This window comes from Littorina saxatilis, linkage group LG8, assembly GCF_037325665.1.
Source record: "Littorina saxatilis isolate snail1 linkage group LG8, US_GU_Lsax_2.0, whole genome shotgun sequence".
In the NCBI taxonomy this organism is placed as follows: Eukaryota; Metazoa; Mollusca; class Gastropoda; order Littorinimorpha; family Littorinidae; genus Littorina; species Littorina saxatilis.
In genome coordinates this window covers 2,384,179-2,411,504 of record NC_090252.1, presented here as the reverse complement: position 1 = coordinate 2,411,504, position 27,326 = coordinate 2,384,179, and the positions used below count along the sequence as shown (strand labels likewise).

General features: G+C 42.1%; 1 protein-coding gene across 2 annotated transcripts in view; it reads left to right on the top strand.

The window, feature by feature from the left end:
• Window positions 1-26,773, top strand: part of LOC138974923 (GTPase IMAP family member 8-like) — a 41,409-nt gene extending 14,636 nt beyond the window's left edge. For both annotated transcript variants that reach the window (XM_070347635.1, XM_070347634.1), the window contains 7 exons: window positions 5,760-5,890; window positions 13,602-13,870; window positions 14,585-14,781; window positions 18,303-18,424; window positions 19,079-19,338; window positions 19,904-20,644; window positions 26,116-26,773. In XM_070347635.1, the coding sequence (XP_070203736.1) occupies window positions 5,760-5,890; window positions 13,602-13,870; window positions 14,585-14,781; window positions 18,303-18,424; window positions 19,079-19,338; window positions 19,904-20,304 (1,380 nt within the window). In that variant the 3' untranslated portion in view covers window positions 20,305-20,644; window positions 26,116-26,773. The remainder of the gene's footprint in view (window positions 1-5,759; window positions 5,891-13,601; window positions 13,871-14,584; window positions 14,782-18,302; window positions 18,425-19,078; window positions 19,339-19,903; window positions 20,645-26,115) is intronic.
• The last annotated feature ends 553 nt before the right edge of the window (window positions 26,774-27,326 follow it).

Below are 27,326 nucleotides of genomic sequence, written 5' to 3'. Positions count from 1 at the left end.
TAGCGAGGAAGTAACGTTTCTTTGGCAATTCTCCCCGCGAGGAACGCACAGCAGCAGTGGAAAACAGAAGTGATGTCACCCTCACAGAAGGGGTCTAAGTCGACCAACAGATGATGTATTTATTACCTGTAGGTACACTTCCTGTAGGTGTTGTTCCTGTACACAGTGAATGTACGCGGGTGCATTTACTTTAGGTTTTCTTGAGTCTCGTTGGAGGTCATCGACTCATGTGACATTGTGCTAACCCTCAAAAATAAAGTTTTTACCCAAAGTGTGTTGATCTATACTACCCGGCATAAAAAAACTAGGCAGATACGTTTGAGGGCATATCTTTCTGATGGGGCCGTTTGTTGTAAAACCAAATATATTATTGAAAAGGCCATTTATTCCCCTACCTTATTCAGAAAACAAGGGTTTACATGAGGAAGTGTTTATACAGTGGAACCTACAACACAGATCCCCCCCCCCCCAAATTCGCAAAATCAAGGTTCCCGCCTTAAAATTGACAAGCATTCAGAACTGCTAAAACAAAGCATTTTCAGCACGTCAGCAGAAAAAAAACAATCAAACCTGCATCCAATCAGTCAGTTTTGTTCACATATCTTGTCTAACAATGACATTTTCGCATGCTGAATGGTGTAGGTGTTATTCCTCTGAGAAGCCGTAAAAGGCGGTTTTTGAGGCCGTTTTAGTGGGTAATGAGACAAAAACCAGTACATTTCAGTAATTCCTCAACGCATTGCCTTAATACTTTCGGAGATTTGTGCTAACACATGTCGTAAAGTACATACGGAATTTTAAGTCTTTTGCGACATCAGGTCTGCTGTTATTAGTCATGCCAGAAAGAGTTCTTAAATTGACGGTAGGGCTTGGCTGACTCATCGAATTTTTTTAAAATTTGCTATCTTCAAGAACAATAACAGATGCGCCACATACTCAAATTCTATGTACATCAGACATGGGTGGTATGAGGATTTCAACGCGAAAGTAAACTTTATGATGTTGACTCATTCAGAGCGCTGAACGCAAATGTTTGGCCAACGCCTTGCGAAGCCCACTGCTGACACGCTAAACTGAGCATGGCTCTGTTACGCCCCATTTTGTCGCATCACCCCATTTTGTCGCATTAGACAATTTACGACAAAATGGACCGATTGTTTCGGCCACCCTCATGCCCCATTTTGTCGCATTACGACAACATGGGTCTACTCTCATACCCCAATTTGTCGTACTTGCTGAACAAGCCCGTTGCTTATAGACATGGTGTATGCAAACATTCCCATCCTTCTGTCCGTCCGTTAGTCAGTCAGTCAGTCAGTCAGACACATGTCCCCATTAACCATTTCTGTAAAACTGGTAACATCCAAAAATCGTGTGAACAAGTTTGATGTAGACGGACGATCGGACAAACAGACAGACTGACAGACAGATGGAGAGACACTCGAAATTGCAGGTAATGTCGCCAGACATTTCACCCAAATCTATCCAATATCTCACAACCTTCGTGATGGAAATATGGTAACTCTGACAGATAGGCAGACAGACACGACAGAAACATGTCCCCATTTACCCCTTCTGAAAATCTCTTACATCTAACTATCGCCGGAGTGAACAAGTTTGAAATAGACGGACGATCGGACAGACAGACAGGCAGATTGACAGACAGATGGGGAGACACTCAAAAATGTATACATACACAAGTATACACATAGGCCTACCCACTCACACACAGGAACCAGGTGTTTTTTATGCTGATGCGAGTAAGAAAACGGGACTGGCCTTCCTGAGCTAAACATTAAAATATCTACATTCGCGGCCCATTTTGTCGCAGGTGCGACAATATGGGCAATGTACGATAAAATCATGGGGCATGAGGATGGCCCATATTGTCGTAATGCGTCACAATGGGCCGATGAGACAAAATGGGGTGTAACATGGCTCTTAAAAGAGCATTTTCAACGTATTTTTGTGTGCGTTTAAACAAGTGCGCTTTGAAAAGTCATCGTTGAAAATGTTGTATATGAAAGGTTAAATTGAAGCTTTCTTTTGTCTTGATGCATGCTACTTTAAAAATAAAATCGTCAATCGGACAGGGTACATCTTTATTTTTAAAACTCTTTGTGTCATGTCGCATAACAGCAGAACTAATTTCTCAAATGAAAGTTCCCTGAAAGTTTGAAGGCAATGCGTTAAGTTGTTACTGAAATGTACAATTTTTTTTGTCTCATTACCCGCTAAAACGGCTTCAAAAACTGCCTTGTATGCCTTCTGAGAGGATTGACACCTACATCGCTCAGCATACCGTAGCGTCCATGGTAGACAAGATAGGTGAATAAAACAGACAGTTTTGGATGCACATTTAATTGTTCGATCTATCGACATGCAAAATATGTTTCGATTAAGTTGTTCTGATTTTCTGTCGGTTTTAACGCGAACGCCTTGATTTTGTGAATTTTGAGGGGTGTCTGTTGTCTGTATTGACACTACGTCATGTTTCCTGAATACGGTAGGGGAATGAATAGCCTTTTCAGTCATGTACTTGGTTTTACAATCAACAGCTCCATCAGAAAGACCTGTAGGTTAGTATAGAAACGTGCTGACACAAACGGTCACCCAAAAGTACAAAGAAAATACGGCATGTCCCACTCTGCTGCCGTTGCGTGGAACTCTCTCCCTTACTCTATCCGACACTGCCAAACATTCTGTTCCTTCAAATCAAACCTTAGAACACACTTCTTCACACATTATTTTGATTAATTTTATTTAAACATGGTGCATTTTTGAATCAGGTGTTTGAATGTTTGAATGTTTTGCCTGTGTTAGTATGCTTGCAGATTGTATTGATGTAGTGTTTGAGTTTTGTTGTTCACTTGTGTACTGAATGCTGCTGCACATGCTTTTGCTTTGCTTTGTATGTATTATGTATGTTTGTCATTGTAAAGCGCTTTGAGAATGTAAAGCGCTCTATAAATCTCCCATATTATTATTATTATTATTATTATTATGTTCCCTTTAGTCACAACTAATGAGCTTAAATAACGACACACGGCAGTTCGACCAGCTCGTCGCTGTATCACTGTGCTGATAGCTGTTAAAAATCAGTTGAAAAACTATAGGCCTGTTTCCAACTTGCCATTCATTTCTAAAATTCTGGAAAAAGTAGTGCTTAGTCAGCTTCTCTCCCACCTTGAAACCAACAACCTCTGCAACCCTCTTCAGTCAGCGTATAGGGCTGGCCACAGCACCGAGACTGTTTTGCTTCGTGTTGTGAAGGACATTCTTTCTGCTCTGGATAATGATGACCTGTCGGTTCTGCTTCTCTTGGATAACTCAGCTGCGTTCGATACGATCGATCACTCGTCTCGAATCTGTTTTTGGCGTTCACTCTACCGCTCTTCACTGGTTTAGTTCATATCTACAGGGCCGTAGTCAGTGTGTGTCTGTCAATAATCTCTCATCTCCTCCATCTCCTCTCTGTTTCGGCGTTCCCCAGGGATCAGTTCTAGGCCCAGTTTTATTTGTACTATACACCACTCCTCTCTCTGCCGTCATCAAGCAACACGCAGTCAATCACTACCTCTTTGCAGACGACACACAACTCCAACACGCATGCAAGCCTACAGAAATCCAAGCGGTGACGCACACTCTCCAGAACTGCACTTCAGATATTAAATCATGGATGACAAACAATATGCTCAAGTTAAATGATGACAAGACTGAATTTCTTCTTTTCTCTGGAGCTTCCTCTTCGACCCTTCCCTTCCAGCCTCCATCACAGTAGGTTCTAGTGACATTTCTCTCTCTGATAGTGCTAGGAATCTTGGGTTCATCATGGACTCCCACCTCTCAATGAAACAACACATCAAAAAAGTCTGTCAGACATGTTACTTTGAGATCAGAAGAATAGGTTCCATAAGAAAATTTCTCACTGTTGATGCCACTAAAACTCTCGTTACATCCTGCATTCTGTCCAGATTAGATTACTGCAACTCCCTTCTCATAGGCTGCCCTGACTCCACTCTCCAACCCTTGCAAAAAGTACAACACTCTGCTGCACGTCTCATTTTCAGAGCACAGCATCGACAACCCTGCACTCCTCTCATGAAAGAACTTCACTGGCTTCCTGTATCTGAACGTATTAGGTATAAAGCTGCCTGCTTCTGCTACAAAATCATCTCTGAATCGGCACCTGCCTATCTTTCTGAACTGGTCTCCCTCTACACTCCCTCTCGCACCCTTCGTTCTTCTGATGATGCTCGACTTCTCCGTCAAGGTCGCTTTAAACGCAAGGCTCATGGCTTCCGCACGTTTTCGTATTATGGACCTCAGTTATGGAATTCACTCCCCTTTCAATAACGTCACTCTCCATCCATTTCATCTTTTAAGTCCAATTTGAAAACTCACTTGTTCCAACAACATTACGGATAGTTCCTAGTATAGAGTCTGGGGATGTGAGATGTGCATGATGTGTTGTTTGAATCTGACAGTGATTGTATGAATTTTGTATACATGTATTGTTGTCACGCGCTTTGAACTTCTGATAAATGCCCGTTATTATTATTATTATTATTATTATTATTATTAAACACGTGTTATGTTCTTACTCCTACTGTGTACTGAAGTAAAGCGTGAATTTCCTCAAGAGGGTGTAGCAGCACTTCATTCTTATCAAAGTGAACTGTTAGTCCATGAGCTGAGTCCAGAAGTGTTTCACCCCCCCCCCCTTGTTAAAAAAAATCAAAGTGATTTTGTGGACCCTTAGGGTTTATAGAACACAAAACTTGATGTTACCAAGAAATATTTTGCGGACTGCTATGGTCGGTCCATAAACTTTAATGAACTTTGGTGATCAACTGTGGCGTTATTTCTTAAGCTAAGATATCGTTCTTTTTGCGTATGTTGACAACAATGATTTCTACACGATATACAACAATCAGAACGACAATAACCGCAAAACTCTGACCACAGTGAAGGCACGCGTGCACCCACCGTATCTCGAACGGTGCGAACTGTCGATTTGCTGAAATATCTTCAATAAAGTTTTTCTCTGGAAAATTGTGCAACATACTGGAAATAAAGTACAATGCAGTTCAAAAGTAGACTTTATAGCCGTTCTTTTGAGCTATCCCACGTTACCACAAGATTATTCTGACGTACACTATGGCGGGTTTATCTCCCCTACCCCAGATTTGGCTTTGACGTTAAAATGCATTCTTCTGTGACGATTTCTGCACGCGTAGCGTGTATAAATAATTAAATGTGTATACTTTTAAGTGCTCTGTGTTGTAATACTATCCTTCATTTGAATCATATAACTTGATAAACATAATGGGTCATTAGGGCACCAATGATGACCCATCTCTCGAGCGGAGTCAACTGTCAATTTGCTGAAATATTGTCAATACACTTTCCCTCTCAACAATTGTGCAGTTTATTGGAAACAAAATACAATGAAGTTCGAAAGAAGCATTTCTTGCCGTTCTTTTGAGCTATCCCACATTACTATAGGATTATTCTGACGTCCACTATCTGGAGGGGGTGTTTATTAGCGATAAACACCTGGCAACCGAACAACAATCGCCAAGCAACCAGATTAAATCCTTGACAGCTTGTGAGGCATAAGTCAATTTTTGCGGACTAATGTTTGTTGTTATTGCTCTACGTACCCTCAACTTAGATAACTGTTTTCATGTATCGATTTATCTCTTTCTGTGTATCTGAATTCAAATATGTAACTGGGCATCGTCATCTGTCCACAGGTCGTCGACACGCCTGATATTGAGTGCTTCTCAAACAACCCGAGGACAGAGGAGGAAAACATCAATGTGTGGAAAGCAGCGACAGAATTCGATCCCGATGCTATTCTCTACACCGTCAGAAGCGATGACAAGTAAGATAATTTCTCTTTGGGGGTGCAGTATAAAATCACGAGGTTTAGCATTGTATAGAGATCTAAACAACGAAGTGACTGTGGTAAGATGAACAAAGTTAAAAAAACAAAGGAATACTGTACTCACCAATACAAGAACGAGACAAGACGGTACGAATTTTCGCTTATGGAAGCTTCATCAGAAAAAACAGGAACACAAAAGACAACAAAAAGCAGACGCAACACGGAACGAACAAGGTTTGAAAGAAAATGGAGGGGAAACACGCAAAAAAGGGAAGGAACTCTAGGAACGGAAATGAATGAAAGGGGAGAGAAGTGGTTGGATGATGTCATAGGCACAGGCATACTAGACTAAAAGTGATACACATTCATAAAAGGGGGGGGGGGGTGGGGACAGAGGAAAAAAACAAGGGGAAGGGGGGAAAAAAACGTACGCACGCCCACGCACACACACACAACCAAACACATGAATACACACATAAACACACACACACACTCACACATTCACACACAAACACACACACACATACCGTAAATCCACAGTATGTTTGGGGAATACAAGTACATCACATTTTCGCATTCAAACCGTCAGGTGTGGATGTGCCCAGGGATAATATGAAATCGGACTCTACTTGTTTTCTGTCTGTGGAGGTGCTGTACATTTGCCAGACACCTTTCACACGTGCATCCAGGGAGGTGTGGTTGCTACTGTTGAAATGTTGGGCAACAGACCTACAGCGGCGATGCCGAATATCTGCCAGATGTTCGGTGAAGCGGGTAGAGAGGGTTCTTTCGGTCTCACCAATGTAGAGTACTTTGGGGCATTTGAGACAGGATATGGCATAGATGAGATTGCGGCTGTTGCAAGAGAACGTGCGTTTAATGTTGAAATCTTTTTGGGGGCCGGTCAGAGTGGTAGAATGGCAAATGTGGGGGCAGGTGTGGCAACGAGGGTTCTGGCATGCGTGTGTGCCGGGTTGTAGGGGAACTGGCGAACGAAGAGAGGATCGAACCAGGGAGTCTCGAATATTGCAGTCCCGTCGGGAGGCCAACAAGGGTGGCAGGCTGAACGTTTCACCAACAGAGGGGCTAGACTTAAGGATGAACCAATTGGTTTTCAAAATGTGGCGAACAGGTAGGTTGTGGGGATGGTGGGTCAGAACTGCCACAGGTCTGTCTGATCTGTCTGAGGTGGATGATGGCTGCAGGGCTACTTGTCTCGCTATGCAGCGAACTTTATGTAAGGCCACATTCAAGAGGCTGGATTGGTAATCACGTTGAAGGAAGAAATCAGACATTTCTGCTGCTTTTTCTTCAAAGTCATCTGTGTCGGAACAGATGCGGTGCAGTCTGAGAAACTGGGAAAATGGCATGCTCCGGATGGTGGAAGAAGGGTGAGAGGAATGGAAAGTAAGGTAGGTGTGAGCATCAGTGTCTTTGTAATGAACACTGGTGGAAAGAATGCTATCAGACAGGGAAATGTTCAAATCCAGAAAGGCGACTGCGGAAGGAGAGATATCAAAGGTGAATTTGATGGAGGGATGGTAGTTACTGACAAAGTGTATGTAATCAGTGAGGTCAGACAACGAGAGAGAGGTGGCACCGAGGCAATCATCGATGTAGCGTTTGCACAGTTCAGGCTGAGGTCCAGTGTAAGTGGAACGAATCTGGGATTCCAGGTGGCCCATGAATAGGCAAGCATAGGAAGGTCCCATTTTAGTGCCCATGGCGACACCACTTATCTGATGAAAGACTTGTCCATCAAACTCAAAAGTATTGAGCGTGAGGACAAGCTCCGCGAGACGGAGTAGGATCGGAGTGGGTGGGTCGCGAACAGAACGGTTGTCCAGGAAGAACTGAAGTGCTTGAAGTCCGTCGGAATGAGGGATGGAGGTATACAGAGAACACACATCCATGGTGAACAGAAGGTTGGGATGAAAAGAAGGGTTGTTGTTGATTTCACCCAGAAGGTGAAGCGCATGAGTGGTGTCTTTGATGTATGAAGGCAGTGTCTGAACGATTGGTTGCAAGAGATGGTCGAGGTACTGAGACAGATGCTCAGTGGGGCAACTGCAAGCGGACACAATAGGTCTGCCTGGAGAGTCAGGTTTGTGTATCTTGGGCAAGAGATACAATTTGGGTTGTTGAACTTGAGACTTGTTCAAGTGTTTTGCAGTAGGAGGAAGCTTGTTTTGTGTGACAGCAGTTTTAATGGTCTGGGCAATGAGTTTTTTGTCTGACAGAAGTGTTGGTTCCGTTAGGGATTGATAAGCAGTAGTGTTGTGGAGCTGCCGATTGGCTTCTTGGATGTACATGCCGCGGTCCCAAACCACAACAGCCCCTCCTTTATCTGCTGGTTTTATGACGACCTCCTACACCACAGGACCTCCTACATCACAGGACATCTTCATTCAACTCTTCCAACCAGTATCGCTTGGCCAGTGGTATTGTCTTCAGCTATCATAGGTCACCTCCCCCCTCCTCGGGGTGGGTGAGCGATAGGGCTACTTGACTTTGGCAGGTGGACGATTGGGGCACGGCCGTTTACGGCCGTTTCTCTTTCTCAGTATTTACCCCCTTCAGGGGTTACTGCTTTGTTGAACCACCCCCCTCCCCACTTGGGGTGAGTTGTGGCTCAAACCAGGTAAACTGGTTCTCAGCACTGGGATGCTTCTCTCGCACAGCGGGTGGGGTATGGCGGGCCGGGCTCGGCTTTGTCTTGTACCCCCACCCTCCCTCCTTCTCGGTTTGCTGTTAGGTAGATTTTTGGTTCCTCTTTCCTGTCATGCTCTCTTTTTCTTCATGAATTCTTTTCTTTTTTCTGCCTTCTTGCTCATTCACCTGTATTTTTTCCAAAAATCTCTTCTCTTGCCGCTTGTCTCGCGATTCATGTATAGTTTAATCTGTTGGTGTTCTGATGTAAGTCCAGCAGTAGATAGGTTAAGCCTATTTTAACATACTGGAAACTGGTAATCTTCCAGTAGGTATTAATTTAGTTTTACTAAAGCCTGCTGGGACGCAAGTAATGGGTTAGTGCATTTGTAAACAGGAATCGCTTGACAAGTGGCCCCCTTCATCCCCCCCTTCCTCGTCCTGATATGGCTCTGCGTAGTCGGCTGGACGTTAAGCAACAAATAAACAAACAAACTTAGCTAGGCCTCTGGCTAGGGTCATCACCGTGAAATAGAGTTCGTTGGTGACGTTCTAGGTCCACACTGTTTTTACTAGCGTGATCTCCTTCTTTTACAGAGGGTGTGATTTCACGCCGGTTACAGGAAGCAAGGGTCAGGCTTTTTCCTGGGTTTGTTTAAGCCTACTCAGAAGCCAGAGTCTTGCTCTTCCTTCATGGACCACTAGCAGCGCATTTATGCGCTCCTGGTCACAAAGTGGGTGTTTTGGTTCAGTGTCTCCTCCCTCTCCGCAGGAGGTGGGACGGCATGGGCTAGAGGTATCAGCTTTGGCTGAGATTTTTCTTTGTGCTCTCACTTGAGCTTTCCTTATGCGTTCCTGCAGACAGGAAGTGGCTCTGTTTTTGGAGAGTTATTTGTCTCTGGACTACCTCGGGGGCTGGTTTTGCTTTTTCAAAGTTAATCAGCTTGTCAGCTGCGCTGTCATTTGGTTTTGAACCAGGCTTTTTGCCGGGCGTTCTCAGTAAACCAGGCAATATCCGAGCTGTCCCCATCCTGGGTTTTTTACCCGGTCATGCTGTTCGACTTTGTCTCTTGGAAGGTTTATCCTTCACACAAGAGAGAATAGAGAGGCTTTAGGCTCTTTTCGCTGCCAGACTGGCACTAGAGCAGACCTTTGTGAGGTCTCTAGCCTTGATCTTTGGTCGGACGGTTTCAATGGCTTTGCTGACCCTCTAGTCATTCCTCAAGTTTCTTTGGGGACTCGGCCTCACAGGTCTGGGACAAGAGGGTCCTCCTCCAGAGTGGGTTCCTCCACGCGAGTAGGTGGCTGGAATCCGTTTTTGGTTAGCTCAGGGCGTTTTTTCCCTAGCTTTGTTTCCCCCCGGACTTAGACCGCTTTTTGGAGGCGTTTCTGTCTGGATGGGGCCTACTTTGGCAATTGCAGTCTTGAGGCTGTGGATGTAAACGCAACTCCTTGGGCTTCTCTTTGGCCTGGAGTTAGGAGCAGTAGCTCTCAGTCTACTAGCCTTTCTTTTTGGGCTATTTACAGGCATGTCCTGTTGCATTCGGGCAATTCTTCTGTTGCTTCTTATGTGAACTAGCTGGGAGGAGCAAGTTCTCACTCCCTGTCAGACAGAGTTTACGGGATTCTGATTTGGTTTTCACACTAATTCAATTTCTCAGGGGAATGTCTCCCCGGCCGGCTCTATAATCTGGCCGACTCGCTCAGCAGGTCCTCTCAGGGCTTGCACATGGGGTGGGACCATCTGCATACGTGGCTTGAGGTGTGCTGTTTGTGTTACGGATCGTGGGTTTTGACTCTGGTCTTGATGCATGAAGCACATAGGTCCTCCACTTTATCTGTGTATGCCCCTCATTGGCCTCTTTGGCCAATTGGTGTATAGAGCGGGGGTGCAACTTCTTAGTGCCCCTCTCTCAAACCAGGTGGTTAATCACCTCTGCTCTTTTTGGCTCTGGGCAGCTTGGCCTCTTCTTGGAGGTTCCTGCGTCTCGGCTATCTCAGCTATTTTGGAACAAATCGGCCTCTCTTCTGATGTTCATGGCGCTCTTGTGGGCATGTTCAAAGGACCTTGTGTTAAGAGGTTTAGAGGCGTCCCCTTGTTTAACGCGTAGGACTTCGTTCTTCTTACTTTGGGTCTCAGCCCTGAGGGGCAGTGATGCTCAGGCGTTTTTGGGGTTTACCGGAGGATGTAGCCTTGGAGCTTTTAGTTCCGTTGTTTCACGGTTTTTGGCCAGATTTTGTTGAATCAGAAACCTGGTCAATCTCCTCTGGTGTTTTTTATTCCCTCCTCTCGGGAGGATTCTCGCTCCGGGCGATTTGGATTTTCTAACTGTCTGGTTAGACTTTTTATATCCCTTTTTGACTTCTCAGTCATATGGAACTACGAGCTTAAGCTCAGGTTCTTATCTCTTTACACTGTGGGTGAAAGAGGCTTCTCTCTTTTTGTCTCTCACAAGAGGCTTTGCTACTTTCATAGGACAGTCCTATGAGTGGTGGCTCTTTGAACAAAAGGGGGGGGGGGCGTTCAGTCCTTCCTCTGTTAGGGAGTCCAGATTCTGGTGTTCTTCTCTGGCTGGTGGGTTCCTCTCGCCGATGAGAAATTTTGCCAACAGCTCTCAGGGGCAGAGCTTGGGCTTTCTCTATTGCCGTATTGCGTTCTGGTCGCCTAGGCGAAGGTTTGCAAACGGCTTACTGGAGATCAGATGATTTTTTCATCGTTTTTATCTTTGGGATTTCTCCTGCACTCGTTTTGACGGCTTCAGTTCGTTGCCGTTCTTGGTTGCTGCAGGGCAGGTCCTTACAAGGACATAAGTAAGTTCCCTCCACCTTTAGGAGGAATCTGCATTTATGAAAATTGGAGTAAGAATATGTAATATAATGGAAAATTTTTAAGTAAATTTTCATTTGATTCATATACTTACCCAATTCTCATAGTTAATACCCTCCCATCCATCCCCGCTACCTTATATCCTTGGGGTGTTTGAGTAGTCTCGAATGATTATTCCGGATGCTGGCGCTCACGGGGCGCGCAGGGTGTTATGGGTAACTGAGCATGGTTAGCCCATAGCTACGGCTATGGCGTTTCGTTTTGCTTGGTTACCACCCTTCTAAGGGCAGGTAATTTGAGTGGCTTTTTCGACATCTGGCATGTGAGACTGAAGTCAATGCATTTATGAGAATTGGGTAAGTATATTAATCAAATGAAAATTTACTTAAAAATTTTCCATTTCATTTGGGTATGACCACTTGTGTTAGTTAAAAATGGAACGGTTATTTTGTTTTCCAGAGACAGGGATTATCGCAGAGTGCTTCTTAGAGTGCGCTACAGTTATGCTTGACTTGGCATCGCTGTAGCACAGCCATCATAACGAATATGTCAATTGTGTTTGCAGGAGTAGCTAATTTACACAAGAAGTCAAACTTTGGCAGTCTTTGTATCACATATTTGTTTGCATGTAAACTTATGAATGTTGTGGGTGAAGGTCAACAGATCTCTGACAGTTTAGAACACTTTTCTTCCAGAATCTAACATTTAAACAAATGAATATAACTATACCAAATGATACCCGAAGCATAAAGTCCTGTAAGACAGACAATTGTCTGTGAATGTAATGTTTTGTCAATAACAAACCTTCCTTTCTTGTTTTTGAATTTTGAAACGTTGGCAGTCTCTTTGTTTTTGGATTGATTGTATGATAGTCATAAAGACGTTTTTTACCTTATTAGATATTATCTGTAAAACTACTATATTTTAAGATGACAAGGACAGCACTTTAGGTTAGTTATTGGAAATATGATGTGTGCTTGTGATTGGGAACTTATGTTTTATGAGTGTCGTCCTATACAATTGTTGTTATAATCGTTTACAGGCAAGCAGGGTGTGCCGAAGAAAAATTTCCATTTTTATGTAATATTTTAATGGACAATAAAGTGCTGTTATTGTTATTGTCATTGTTATTAGTATAAATTCCTTTTCGAAATCCCATGGTATATAACTTTTAGTCAGGCACACACAGCCCACCAACCTAAGATCTTCAAGCGAAGAGAATTGGCTTTCAGGTGGGAAGGACCCACTGCCAGACATGACGGTCTGCATTCAGACACTAGAACACAACTTCAGTACGTGACATATGCATACTTGTACATCTTCAGCTAACAAATAAGATCAGAAGTTCAGGACTGAACTATTACATAATTAAGAGATATGTCAGAATACTATAACTACTGAATCTCTCTTTGCAGTTTTGTGTCTGTACTCAGCAACAGAAAAATACAAACTCAAACAACCATTTGAACAATAACTGATGTCGTAGTTTGTAATTTTAATACACAATACGTAATGCGGACACTTCTAACTTCATTAAATACGCTAATATTTAATTGTACCTAAAATCAGAGCGTACAGACATCTTACCGTGACCTCGTATCTAACGAGAACAAATTATTTACCGCCGTGTTTAGATGTTAGAAAACTCGTAAGTCGACATAGGAGATTTTTATCGGCCAAAACTTATTAAAAAAAAGGCGAACGAAAAAAAACTCGTAACTCAAGTTACGTGTAATTTTGGTTCGCGGTTTTGCCAAAATGATATACGAGGTATTTTTGTACCCAGCGATCTCAGGCTTTCACCACCATAACAAAAAAATAGAGAAAAAATCGTAGATTATTTTGATGTAAAAAAGTAGATTTCGAAACAAATCGAGTTACCAGGTTTCAATCAGACAAGGACAGTATGTTCTTCTGCACTGAGTTTGAATGCAAAAATTAAATATTGGGAAAGTATTTTAGAGGTGTACAAATAAACGACTAACTGTAGTGAATTCAATATTCCAATTGAGTGTGTGTGTGTGTGTGTGTGTGTGTGTGTGTGTGTGTGTGTGTGTGTGTGTGTGTGTGTGTGTGTGTGTGTGTGTGTGTGTGTGTTAAATCTCAATAATTATGTGTAACTTTTGAAGGTACAATCATGTTATTACTTAATCCTTGTAACCCTCTTTGCGTTAAACTTAATGCCGTAATTCTCTTATAATTACCTTTCTTGCAACTATTAATATGTTTCAGGTACGAGGGTCCTACGCACGAGAAATACAAAAGAATCAAGACACTCTGGGGATCAGATTTTTGCAAAAAGCTCATTGTGGCCTTCACTTTCGGGGACAAAAGTGTCAGGGACATACAACAAGACATTGCAAGTGCAGGACAACACTTGAAGAACGTAGTAGCTGATGCTGACCAACGATATCTTCTATTCGGCAGCAATTACCCTCGGGCGGATCAGGTCAAGAACCTAGTGAACATGATTTTGGAAATGAGGCCATCTTCTGCTTCAGGTATGCCATACCCTTTGAGCAGTGCACTGAGAAAATAACGCAGATATGTCGACATGTTTTGTTCATTATTGTTGTCACCTAGCTGCTAAACAACTCAGAAATGGAAGGGTATGGCTAAACCGGATTCACAGATATTACAGGTGATTGTAGCTGCATTTTCAAGGCAGTTACAGAACTTTGTGTGTCGGTGTCAACTGTCGAGTTATTCGGCTGGTTGCTTTGTACGAATTTGCATTTTTTTTTTAAATAGTGGCTTAAACCTATAACGTGGGTTTAAGGCCACGTTAATGTCAGCAACTGTAGGGATTGAGTCCCGCGTGACGTCATCATGCCATTCTAGGAACGCTACTCTACCTATAACTTTGTGGCTTACAATTTAGTTTGTGAGAAGCTATAGGACATAGCAACATATTACATTTCAAAGCACTTTGGTATGTTTTATTACCCGCTATTACGAGTTAGTCGTGTGACAGAGAGTTTTCTTGCACACGAGACTGTAGATGTCTCACGACGGCGTAGGTATACTAGTATTTGGAAAATTATGTCATTCTTGCTGCATGGTAACAAACTCTGTACCTCGTCGCATACTTTTCCAAGTGTTCTAAGAGAGGTTTTCCTCAGATATGTGTTGTCTCTATACCATAAGAAGTACGACTGAAGTTTGTTTGTTCAAAGATTATGTTACAAGGTCTACTTTGCTGGTCTTGCTCACAGGGGCTGCTCCACTACTGAGACCACCTAGAATGGACACCTCACACACACACGACGAAAGAAAGCTGAGTGTTGTCATCATTGGAAGGACAAAGACCGGCAAAACCAAACTTGGCAGTGTGATTGCTGGGAACCACCTAAACACCTCAAACTATGACGCGACGAGCACAACAGCCCGAATCGGAAACACTAAAATCACGGTGATGTATTCTTGCTGTTTCGTTGTTTGTTCCGTAAAGTGTGAATTCATGCAGTTATACAAAAACTGCACCTTTCTATCCCCAATAAAACATTTAGAATAAAAACAAATGATAAAAAGTAGAAGTGCAATGCCTTGCGCGCATTCGTCAACCAGCTAAAGCACTGCATACATCCAAAGTCAGAACAGTGTGCGTGATATACCTTCCAGCTTTGTCGACCACATACATATATATGCTAATAACATTTACATGTGTCTAGCGAATAGAGGTATATTAGTATCAGAACAGGTTTTTTGTGGTTTTTTTTTTAAAGGAGATCAGACTTCTTTTTTTTGTCCCATCAGCGGGTACTATTTCGGAAGGGTTTTTATTTTTATTGTGATCTCGCCTATTGTAAACGTATAACCCTTTCACTCGCTCTCTCTCTTTTTCTTGATAACTTTCTTTCTCTTCTGGCTGCGTGTTTGTTTGGAATTTGTAATACAATATGTTGTTTTCAGTTACACACGCAAAATGGACATTGTTTTTTTTATACTGGACATTCTTTTTCCTTTCACAGTTACTTCTCTCTCTCTCTCTCTCTCTCTCTCTCTCTCTCTCTCTCTCTCTCTCTCTCTCTCTTTCTCTCTCTCTTTCTCTCTCTCTCTCTCTCTCTCTCCCTCTCTCTCTCTCACTCTATCCATCTCCCCCCTCTGTAGTATCAGACCAGTTAAAAACATTTCAAGTTTGTAGATCAAATTATGTGGCTTCTTTTTCGAAAATAGAGGAAGGGCTCCTAATATGGACTTTCTCCTGTTGTGATAAGATATAGCTATTCTGATAGACACGTGGGGGAATTCGGGGGCTGTGATTGGATGGTCTCACACATCCGTATTCCGATCATCAAACGATAACGCTACGGAAGTTGGCAATTTTTTGCCGATATCCAAACGATATCGGCAATAACAAAGACGCATGGTTCCGGTTTACCCATCTGTACCACACGATGTTTCAGGACTAAGCTAACAGCACTGATACACTGACAATGTTATTCTACTCAGAAATGTATTTCAGCTTTACAAATGACGATAACATACCTTTTTCTGCTAATTTCCCGATGAAACAGGGCTAAACCAATTATTTTCTGTCCCTAAACACCACAAAATGACTTAAGTCAAAAGATGTAGTTCGAACAGGGGGTGACAAATATTTCATGGAACAGCCGTTTCTGTGTCAATGTGTAGGCCTACCTGTGTGAGCTCAGTTGCTACTGAGACACACTTTCGCATTCGGCTTTTCTTTATCTCGTAACTCCACACTGAATACCCCACTTCCCCTCTAAAGTATTGATGATCGACCCTAGGTACTAACATTCATGAAGTCGTTTAAAAAAGAGTGTTTAAACTGAGGTTGAAAAATTCGCTTCATGACGAGACAACTGAGTAATGCCGACGAGTCGAAGACGAGTCGCATTATGCTTGTTCGAGTCTAAATATCGGACCCTAATGCTACGCTAAAAACGCACTAGCGGTTGTATTGCTTTTCTGACCTTGCTTTGTTCAAATTGTTGTTCCAAACTGGCAAAACGACAATGTTTGCGTCGATGAGTTGATCTCAGGTTTTGTAGCAGACGAGTTTCCGTCTCATTCAAGGGACGTAACCACACAAATCGAATGCAGTTGGAGTCAGAAAGCGTGTGGTGTGGCTGCGCGGAAATGATGCGCGTAAGGAATTCGTCTGCTATTGAACCTGACCCAACGCATCGACACAATAACTGTCATTTTGTAAGTTTGGAACAACAAATCAAGGTCAGAACAGCTATATAATCGCTATTGTGTTTTCAGCGTAGCAATAGGGTCCGCTATTTAGACTCGAACAAGTATAATGCGACTCGTCTTCGACTCGTCGGCATTATACTTTTCTCGTCTAAATATCGGACCCTATTGCTACGCTGAAAACACAATAGCTGTTACTAACGGTGCTAGAGCGCTCAAAACAGTTTTATTCGCTGTATTCACACTCTCTGGATAACTTGCACATAGCAAAATAGCTGCATACGCACACATAATAATAATAATACGAGAATTTATATCGCGCACATATCTCACCACAAGGCGACTCAAGGCGCATATTAATGCCGTGTGGGATGGATTTGTTTACACAATATATCACGCATTCACATCAGCGAGTAAATTTCAAGCCATTACGGCGAATATTTACTTTTCACGACCTATTATTCCAAGTCACACGGGTATTTGGTGGACATTTTTTATCACCGCCTATACATTTTTGCCAGCAAAGACTTTTTTGTCAATCGTGGGATCTTTAATTTGCACACCTCAATGTAGTGTACACACCACAAAAACGTTAGGCTTTTTTGCTTTTTAACATTTCCGGTAGCGTTCACTCTAAATTTGATGCTTAATTAAAACGGACTAATTTCTGTCCACAGACATGGCTGTTAACACGCAACATTATTATTCTGATACCTCTCATTCTTTTTTATATTTAGTCAAGTTTTGACTAAATATTTTAACATCGAGGGGGAATCGAAACGAGGGTCTGGTGTATGTGCGTGTGTGTGTCTGTCTGTCTGTCTGTGTGTGTGTGTAGAGCGATTCAGACTAAACTACTGGACCGATCTTTATGAAATTTGACATGAGAGTTCCTGGGTATGAAATCCCCGAACGTTTTTTTCATTTTTTGGATAAATGTCTTTGATGACGTCATATCCGGCTTTTCGTGAAAGTTGAGGCGGCACTGTCACGCCCTCATTTTTCAACCAAATAGGTTCAAATTTTGGTCAAGTAATCTTCGACGAAGCCCGGACTTCGGTATTGCATTTCAGCTTGGTGGCTTAAAAATTAAGTAATGACTTTGGTCATTAAAAATCTGAAAATTGTAAAAAAAAATAAAAATTTATACAACGATCCAAATTTACGTTAATCTTATTCTCCATCATTTGCTGATTCCAAAAACATATAAATATGTTATATTTGGATTAAAAACAAGCTCTGAAAATTAAATATAAAAAAATTATTATCAAAATTAAATTGTCGAAATCAATTTAAAAACACTTTCATCTTATTCCTTGTCGGTTCCTGATTCCAAAAACATATCGATATGATATGTTTGGATTAAAAACACGCTCAGAAAGTTAAAACAAAGAGAGGTACAGAAAAGCGTGCTATCCTTCTTAGCGCAACTACTACCCCGCTCTTCTTGTCAATTTCACTGCCTTTGCCATGAGCGGTGGACTGACGATGCTACGAGTATACGGTCTTGCTGAAAAATGGCATTGCGTTCAGTTTCATTCTGTGAGTTCGACAGCTACTTGACTAAATGTTGTATTTTCGCCTTACGCGACTTGTTTTTCTCTCTCTCTCTTTTCTGACCATGATTACTTGTTGGCTAGAATATGTGTGTCTGTGTGTGTGTGTGTGTGTTTAACATCAGATGATAAATTCCTAACTTTTATTGAGTGAACGTTTCTTGTCTAAATAGAGCTACACAATTAACAAGTGAAAGTACAATTTCTTCAGGTTGTTGATACACCTGATCTTATTGACAAGAAACTGGGTGCAGGACGTCAAGTCCCAAAATGGAAAGAATTGAGCGGATCAGAGCCAGACGTGATCTTACTTGCTGTGCGATTTGACAGAAAGTAAGTACAGCCATCGAAATCACTTTTCCTGCAATTTGTTTTATCATACACATTGCCACACATTTATTCGTATTTTCTGAGCTGCATTTTTCACTTATCTTACAATCGAAGTAAGTGGATTGTTTTGGTTTTTTTCAATTTTTACGAGCTGTCAAATAGCGTTGGGGACGTTCTGTAAGCTTGCTTGGACCCAAAACTAAACTGGTAATAGTTACTGATGTTTTTTTTTCCTTGTAACATATTCTCATAGCCTGTATATGAAATATTAAAGTGTGCCGCCATGAGGCGATTTACGTTGTTCCTACATTGACACCAAACAATGTTTATTTTATGGTGAAATTATTTGGCTTTCCTGAGCACCTAGGATTGTAAGGCCGGTCGTTCACTTGGAGACCCACACAATTTACATTTGAGGATTTTAATTGGATGTTTTTGCAGTGATGTGAAACTTCACACAGATATAGGGTACAATAAACTCAAGACACCTTCAAAGCCTTGTGTCATACTCCATTGAAAATGCTTGGATAGTTGAATGCAAGAGCTAGACATCTTCTCTTGTAAGCTGTAAACGCCATGCATTTTTTGCCGCCTTGTTTCTTTTATAACAATGTGCTGGTAATCTCAGTTGTGAATAAAATGGCTATACATTAATAGGTACATGGCGCAAGACCTCCAGCTTTACAAGACGATCAAGAAAACCTGGGGGGAAGACGACTTTAAACGTCGATTAGCTGTGGTGTTCACATTTGTAGAAAAAACGCCGGAAGACATACTCAAGAAGCTGGGACGTGAGTTTGAGGAGGTGTTGGCAGATGTCAACCAACGTTACGTCTTCTTTGACCATAAGACTGCAGAAGTCGGGAACCATATTGTCCAATTTATGGTCAGAATCATGGAGTCGCTATCTTCATTTGGTAAGTTAATTGTATTCGAAGTCCTTCCCCAAGTTTGACAATGCTAAACACAGACAAACAGACACGCTTGTGTACACACACACACACACACACACACACACACACACACACACACACACACACACACACACACACACACACACACACAAACACACACACACACACAAACACACATGGTTGGTGGCAAAGGTTCCCTATGCCTAAGTATTGACTGAATGTGAAAAAGCGTCAAAACCCGCCTATTTTGGATTGTGGATTATGACACCGTCGCAACATTGTTAGGTGGGATACTTGAACGAAACAAATTCTGTTTTAATTAAAGAATTAGTGGTTTGTTTTACAGATATGGGAAGTTGTTTAAATGTAGCTGTTCTCTCTCTGTTGTTGTTATTTTAAATCGACTAGTAAACATATAGTGGTTACATATCCAGCAGTATTTACCTTAACTGACGAGATGACTTTATGATTAGATTAATGTTTGACAGCACGAAAGGATGCAGTGACTAGTAAGACATTGTTACTCAAGTTGGTATTAACACTTGTAGATATGATCCTCTTTTATCAGGTGCCGCTGCAATGCCGTCACGCGATGTTGCCATGAATGCCATTGGAACAACTAGAACGCACGGTCACAGAGGCCATTCCACAATGGACGAATATCGTGCTGTACAATCTCCGAGGAAGGATCTCTCAATACTTGTCATTGGAAAAGCAGGGACGGGCAAAAGCTCTATTGCCAATGCAATGCTACAAAAAAGAGAGTTTGGGGTTGCGGTTGGAATGACAGTTCAAACAAAAACAGCGGCCGAAGGATCTGTTTTTTTGGATGATATGAATATCAAGGAATGTATCTTTTTTTCTTCTTTTTTTTCCACTTGCTTTGCAGAGATTAGTAGGCTCTCAACTTCTCATCAAAATCATTTATTTTTTGAGAGGGCTTCAAACAAGAAGGAAAATGATATTTAGACGTGTTTTGTGGTCATGTGTTATACTTTTCAACATGTTAAATGTTAATTAGTCTCAAGGAGAGTTTTCATTTTCTCTAGTTACAGGCAGCCTGATCTGAAAGACTTTGTGGGTATTAATTGCCAGGAATAGGATAAAGAGGAACAAAACAATGCGTATAAAGCACATTGACCTCTGGTGAGTATAATACATCTGTCTCATTCACCTTTTAGGTGGTTGACACACCCGACATCACAACTCTTTCTGGTGAAGCCTCCAAGCAAGCTGAAGTCAGGAAATGGAAGGATCTGACCAGCCCTGGTCCTGATGTCATTGTACTGACCATCCGGTGTGACTCCAAGTATGTTGGGCTCACATTTGTTTTAACCTTTACTGGATTTACCAACCAAAAATGATGCGACAATTTTTGAAACTAAACTTAACTATCCATTCCCGTGTCACTCCATTCAAACTGTCTGGGCTGTAAACGTGCCTCACTGGCACACTTTTTGAATACAAAGTTATTACACAGGTATCACGTGACCGCCGCTCAAAAAAGGGTACCATCAAATCAACCTGACAAAAACATTCACCCTTCAACTTGCGTTATTTTGACTCCTTTTCAGGGCCAGTCTATCGTCACACATCTTCAACATCGATATTATACGTTGTTTGTATTTTTGTCCTAATATGACATTTTACACAGATCGAGACAGTTATTGTTCTTCAAGACCGTGCTAGTGTCAAATGTTATATTTTGGTCAAAAATACAAACAAAAATTATGTATCGAACCATTTTAGATTGGCCAACCGCCCAAACCGTTGTTTGTATTGTGCTTTGGGAAATCTTGTGTTAATCGATCAACAATTTCATATGTAGGTTGCCTAGAGTATCTGATCGTAATTGACAACCAATCAATCAATCAATCAATCAATAGGACGCTTATATCGCGCATATTCCGTGGGTACAGTTCTAGGCGCTCTGCAATGATGCCGTGTGAGATGAAATTGTATACGGCCAGTAGATTGCAGCCACTTCGGCGCATATTTACCTTTCACGGCCTATTCGGCGCATATTTACCTTTCACCAGCATTCCATAACTCAGTCTAATTTTTAGTTTGATAAATAACAGGAAACAGAGGGACCACCAACTGAGACCAGATCGTAGAAAGTACCGTACAACATGCGGGTAAAAATTCCAATAAATCAGTTACACAGAACAGAATGGTATCGCTTTCTTGCCCATTTTTTAGTGTGTTATGCCATTTCTACTGATACATTTGTTGATCGCATTTGCATTCGAAAACAAGAGGTTTTTGCGTCAACTTTGAGGGGTACCATGACAAAAAGTGCTGTATTTCAGCAATGGCCTGATGTATTGCTTTGAAACATTCAGATTCTGGTGCATACACACGAGAAATGTCGAATCATAATATGTATTTTGTCAGATGTTACGCAATCTTAAAGAACAAGTCTTAAAATATGTAATTGTTTTGCTCACTTCCTGTTCCAATACAGGACAGAAATTCATGACTTCGCATGCATGCAGACATATGATTGATTCAAGTACTGCCTGAGAGAATGGAACGTTCATACTGTTTTTCAGGGGCAAAAAGCGGGACATATACCAAATAGGAGACGGCAAATAGAAAGAAGTGCAGAAAACCCAGTTAGAAAACGCTACCCCAAACACAGCTGTTACAGTTTGTAATGATAAAATGCTCAAACAGTATTTTAAGATATTCCTGATGTATTGTGACCAAAGAACAATCCCAAAACCGAACTGTATAGATCTTGGCGCTATTCGAGGCGTGTTTTTTTTTTACCATTATTACCAGCTATTGTGTTTTCAGCGTAGCAATAGGGTCCGATATTTAGACGAGACAAGTATAATGCGACGAGTCGAAGACGAGTCGCATTATACTTGTTCGAGTCTAAATATCGGACCCAATTGCTACGCTGAAAACACAATAGCGATTATATAGCTGTTCTGACCTTGATTTGTTGTTCCAAACTTACAAAATGACAGTTTTTGCGTCGATGCGTTGATCTCAGGTTTTGATAGCAGACGCCGTTTCTTATGCGCATTAGTTTTGCGCAGGCGCCACACTGACTTTGAAAAAAAACCTCGATTTGACAACACAGCTGTTAAACAGCTTTTTATTATACTGTTCAAAAAAAGAAACGCATAGTTGCTACTTGCCAAATTTCGAAAAAATTAACAGAAAATCCAATATTTAGATTATTTGTTTGAAATTTGGTATGGACACAGTTGAATGCACACACAGTTCATTTGCATCTTCAAATCAATCAGTCAATCAATACGATTGGGTGCCGAGGCTGTCAAGTCAGTAGGGGGTGTGACTGCCTTGAGCAGCAACAACTGCCCGGCACCTTCTGGGCATGGACTGGATCAGATGCCGGATATCTTGCTGTGGGATGGTGTCCCACTCCTCCTGAAGTGCCTGCAATAGATCGCGGTGATTTGCCGGCGCTTCTTCTCGCCTGCGCACACGTCTGTCCAATTCATCCCAGAGGTGTTCTATCGGGTTCATGTCTGGCGACATGGATGGCCAGGGAAGCACCTGGACATGGTGGTCGGTGAGGAACTGGGTGGTGAGTCGTGCTGTGTGCGGGCGAGCGTTATCCTGCTGGAATATGGCATCCTGGTCAGCCAGAAGAGGAAGGGAGTGTGGGTGCAGAATTTCCTCCACGTATCGCTGGGCAGTTATGCGCCCTTGGACGTGCACCAGGGTGCTCCTTCCAGCGGTATTGATCGCCCCCCACACCATGACGCCTCCACCACCATGAACGGGTGCCTCATCCACACAGTTGGGCGCGTAACGTTCGTTTACTCTCCGGTAGACCCTCCTCCGACCATCATGTCGCTGGAGCAGGAAGTAGGACTCGTCGCTGAACCACACGTGTCTCCAGTGATTCCGGACGGTCCAGCGAAGGTGCTGGTTGCCCCACTGCACTCGGTTCTGGCGATGGCGGCGGGTGAGGACAGCTCCTCTGTGAGGTCTGCGAGCTCTCAAACCAGCTTCATGCAGGCGGTTCCGCACGGTCTGGTCCGATAATCGGTGTGGCCCGGGGAGAGCCTGGACAGAAGATGAGGCCGACAGGAAACGATTCCGGAGGTGGCGGAGCCGTATGAAGCGGTCGTGAGCAGCAGTTGTCGTCCTTGGTCTTCCCGCTCGTGGCAAGTCAGCAACGGAGCCAGTGGCTTGAAACCTGACCCACAGTCTACTGATGGTGCTCTGGGACACGTGGAAGTGCCTGGCGATTGCACTTTGACTTTGGCCTGCTTGTAAACGACCCAATGCAATTTGGCGGTCTTCTCTGCTCAATCGGGCCATCTTTCGTCGCTGAATTGTCGTCTGATTTCTTTGTGGCGAACAATCCGCTTTTATGGGTTTTGGAAGACATGGTGAGAGCTCAATATTCCCCGAGTTTCACGAGATTACACTGAAGCATGACGAGTGGTCATGCCAAATGAGCAATTTTGACATTGTAGCCACTGATAACGCATGCGTCACGTGCAGAGCTCACTTGTGGCAATGGACGAAAGGTCGACGACCAGATAAACATTTTCTGCAGTTTGGTGGATATCCTTGTAGCCATATAACTAAATTAACCAAATATTACAAGCTATGCGTTTCTTTTTTTGAACAGTATAGTTCATTCGAATACAACAAAAAGAAGTTTGAGTTTTTTTAATTTTGAACAAGACTAGATCTACTTATGAAGAAGACCAAAACACAACATCAACGGAAAACTAGAAACAACTGAAGAACTAGGATGCAACAAGGGGAGGAGAAGAGAACAGCTAATCCGTACAACGCGAGCAGACGGCAAGAAGTTTTCAGTTTGGGTGAATGGCATTTTTACTTGTCTCGTCATGAAGCGAACTTTTCAACCTAAGTTATAAATGACTACATGAATGTTAGTGCCATGGGTTGTACATCAATACTTCAGGGGGGAAGTGGGGTATTCAGTGTGGAGTTACGAGATAAGAAAAGCCGAATGCGAAACTGAGTTTGTGTTAGTCGGCAACTGAGCTCACACAGGCACACAAAAACGGCTGTTCCGTTTTACTCCCCTGTTTGTACTACATCTTTCGACTTTGGGCATTTTGTGGTGTTTAGGGACAGAAAATAATTGGTTCTGTTTCATCGGGAAGTTAGCAGAAAAGGGTATGCTATCGACATTTGTAAAGCTGAAAAACATTCCCGAGAAGAATTTTAAGTTGTCAGTGTATGCTGTTGTCGATAGAAACATCGCCGCATGGTACAAATGGGTAAACCGGAACCATGCGTCTTTGTTATTGACAATATGCTTTTGGATATTGAGAAAAATGGCCGACTTCCGTAGCATTATGCTTTTATGATCGGAAGAGACCATCCAATTCCCCCACGTGTTCATCAGAATAGCTATATATCATTATATTCTTGAGAGCATGCTGCGGTCACTCATGTCTCAGCACCGCTGTAGGACAGCAATCAGACAGCATTTGTCAACGGTGTTTACAGGACTAGCAAATGTACAACAAAAAGCCACACTGAAATAATACTATGGAATTACTTGTATGAATCACTTTTTGTATGCATGACAAGACATTTTTATGTAGATGTACATATCTATAACGGGGTTTAAAACAAATTTGCAGAAGAGTGCATGACATCTGAACAAATACCTTTAATGTCCAGACATTTTACCCGAAGTATGTCTCGTGTGTAGATGTCTCGTGTGTAGGCATCAGATCCTAAAAGTCAAAGACAAAAAGCTAGGCCATTTCTGAAAACATCTATTAATGAATAATACTCATACCCCTCAAAATGGACGCAACAGATGAATCGCTAATTTCACCTTCATCCATGTCAGATCCTTCAGTTTGAAGCATTTCAACAACTTCCAACGCCGTAAAACGCCTGTCATTGGGTCTACGAGACGAGCGTGACAACTGCGTGGAAGACGCCATTGTCTTACTGTTTACCCTGACGCTGATCGTCGGTAGTTTCGCAAACCGGGTCACAATACAGACAAAGAAAGGGACAAGTGAATGCAGTTGCTTCCCTTGCACTGTGGAAAGACCACAGAACAAGCTAGCAACATTTAGTTCCGTACAAACTACGTCACGATCGCCGCGCGAATTTTTGAAGTTCAGAAACGCTATAGCGTTCCGTCGTCAGGAACGCTATGGCGGACTCGGAACGCTATAGCGTTCCATCGCCCGGAGAGAGTTTTAACAGCCACTTTTGCGATCGACATCTCCATCAGCTAGAAAGGCATATCACGGATATATGCAATACAGCTAAACAAAACAACAGGTTTTGAACAGATAATTGATTTGACGTTTTGATCTTATGAATGAGTTGCCAAGTTGCACTTATCCTGAGCGGCAGTCACATACAAGCTGTGAAAGAAATCTTTGATCCAAAAAGTGTGCCGTATAGTCAAGTTAAGTGTCTTTTATGGCTAAGACAGTTTGAATGAAATGAAACGGGAATGGATAATTCAGGTAGGGTACACAAGTTGTCATACACCACCAACAATTCCTACAACAAATGCGCATATATTGGCAGATACAGGGGAGCTTCAAAGAGATTCTATCTACAACTTTTAAAAAAACGAGAAGCGAACTAAAGTGACTTATGGAAAGGGGTAAAATACCTAACATCCAAATAATCAATAGAGCAAATGTGTAATTTTATGACTTGCATAAATACATTGCTTGTATCTCTTATTTCAGCTGATACATAACTTTTAACTATTTATATAAACATCAAAACAAGCGATTAACGATCAAGTAATATTCTATTAATCACCAGGTACACCCCAGAAGACTTTGCAATGTACACAGAACTACAGAGATTGGGGTTGATATCTGGCTTAAAACAGAAACTACAGGTTGTCCTCACCTTTGGTGACCAACAGCAGCCAGATTTTGAGGGCGATGTTCAGAGAGCAGGTTCCAATCTTCATGCCGTAATGAAGGACGCTGGAGGGAGACGACTCGTATACAACGACAAATGGACTCCATCTGAGAAAGCCGCTTTTGTCAGAGATCTGTGCATGGTCTGTACCAGTAACCACTCTTTTTTAGTCTCTCTCTCTCTCTCTCTCTCTCTCTCTCTCTCTCTCTCTCTCTCTCCCTCTCCCTCTCTCTCTCTCTCTCTCTCTCTCTCTCTCTCTCTCTCTCTCTCTCTCTCTCTCTCTCTCTCTCTCTCTCTCTCTCTCTCTCTCTCTCTCTCTGTCTTTCAGGTGTCATTAAATCAAACCCGAAGCAGAACTCTTTAGCTTGAGGGGCGAGGGAAGACTTTTAAAAATAATAGAGTATGAAAACCAAAAACATAACCGAAACACAACCGTTTCAAATTTGAGAACCAAAGCGCTCACACATTATTTGAATGTATTTCTGGAGGTGGTGACCTAATTACAAACTCCACAGTGAATTGTGTGGCACTTGGGGCGATTTGAGAGTTTTATGTCGATTATATTTCTTTAAAACATGCTTTTGTGAGTTGTATGTTAATATTCTATCATTTCTATAATCTAAACATTTCTATAATCATTAATTATTCTCCGGCATAGTCAGTGAGGTAAATGAAAAATAGTTATTGCTGTAAATAACAATTACCAGCATTGAACAGCATCAGCGACTACTCTTAAAAGAGTTGAATTCAAAAAATATCCTTGAAATTCAAACAAAAAGTTTACTTTGTATGAGTTTCTTAGCTAGCAGAAACAAGCAAGCATATGCTGCATTTAAAAAACCCAATGTTTATTCTGCAATTACTATATTTGTTGTCAATTTAACTGTTTATAAATCAAAATAAAAAAACAAGAAATTTAAGTTGTTGTTGCGTTTAATTTGACAAAACAAAATAAATCAAAACACAAATATCGACCCAACGGTCTTTTAAGTGCGCAGACAAACAATAAGTAGACAGCCTTAGTTTGACGAAACGTGCAGCCGCTTGCTAGGAAGTCACAAGCGAATGAATCCCAATAGAATGGAATTAATTGAATGGAATTAATT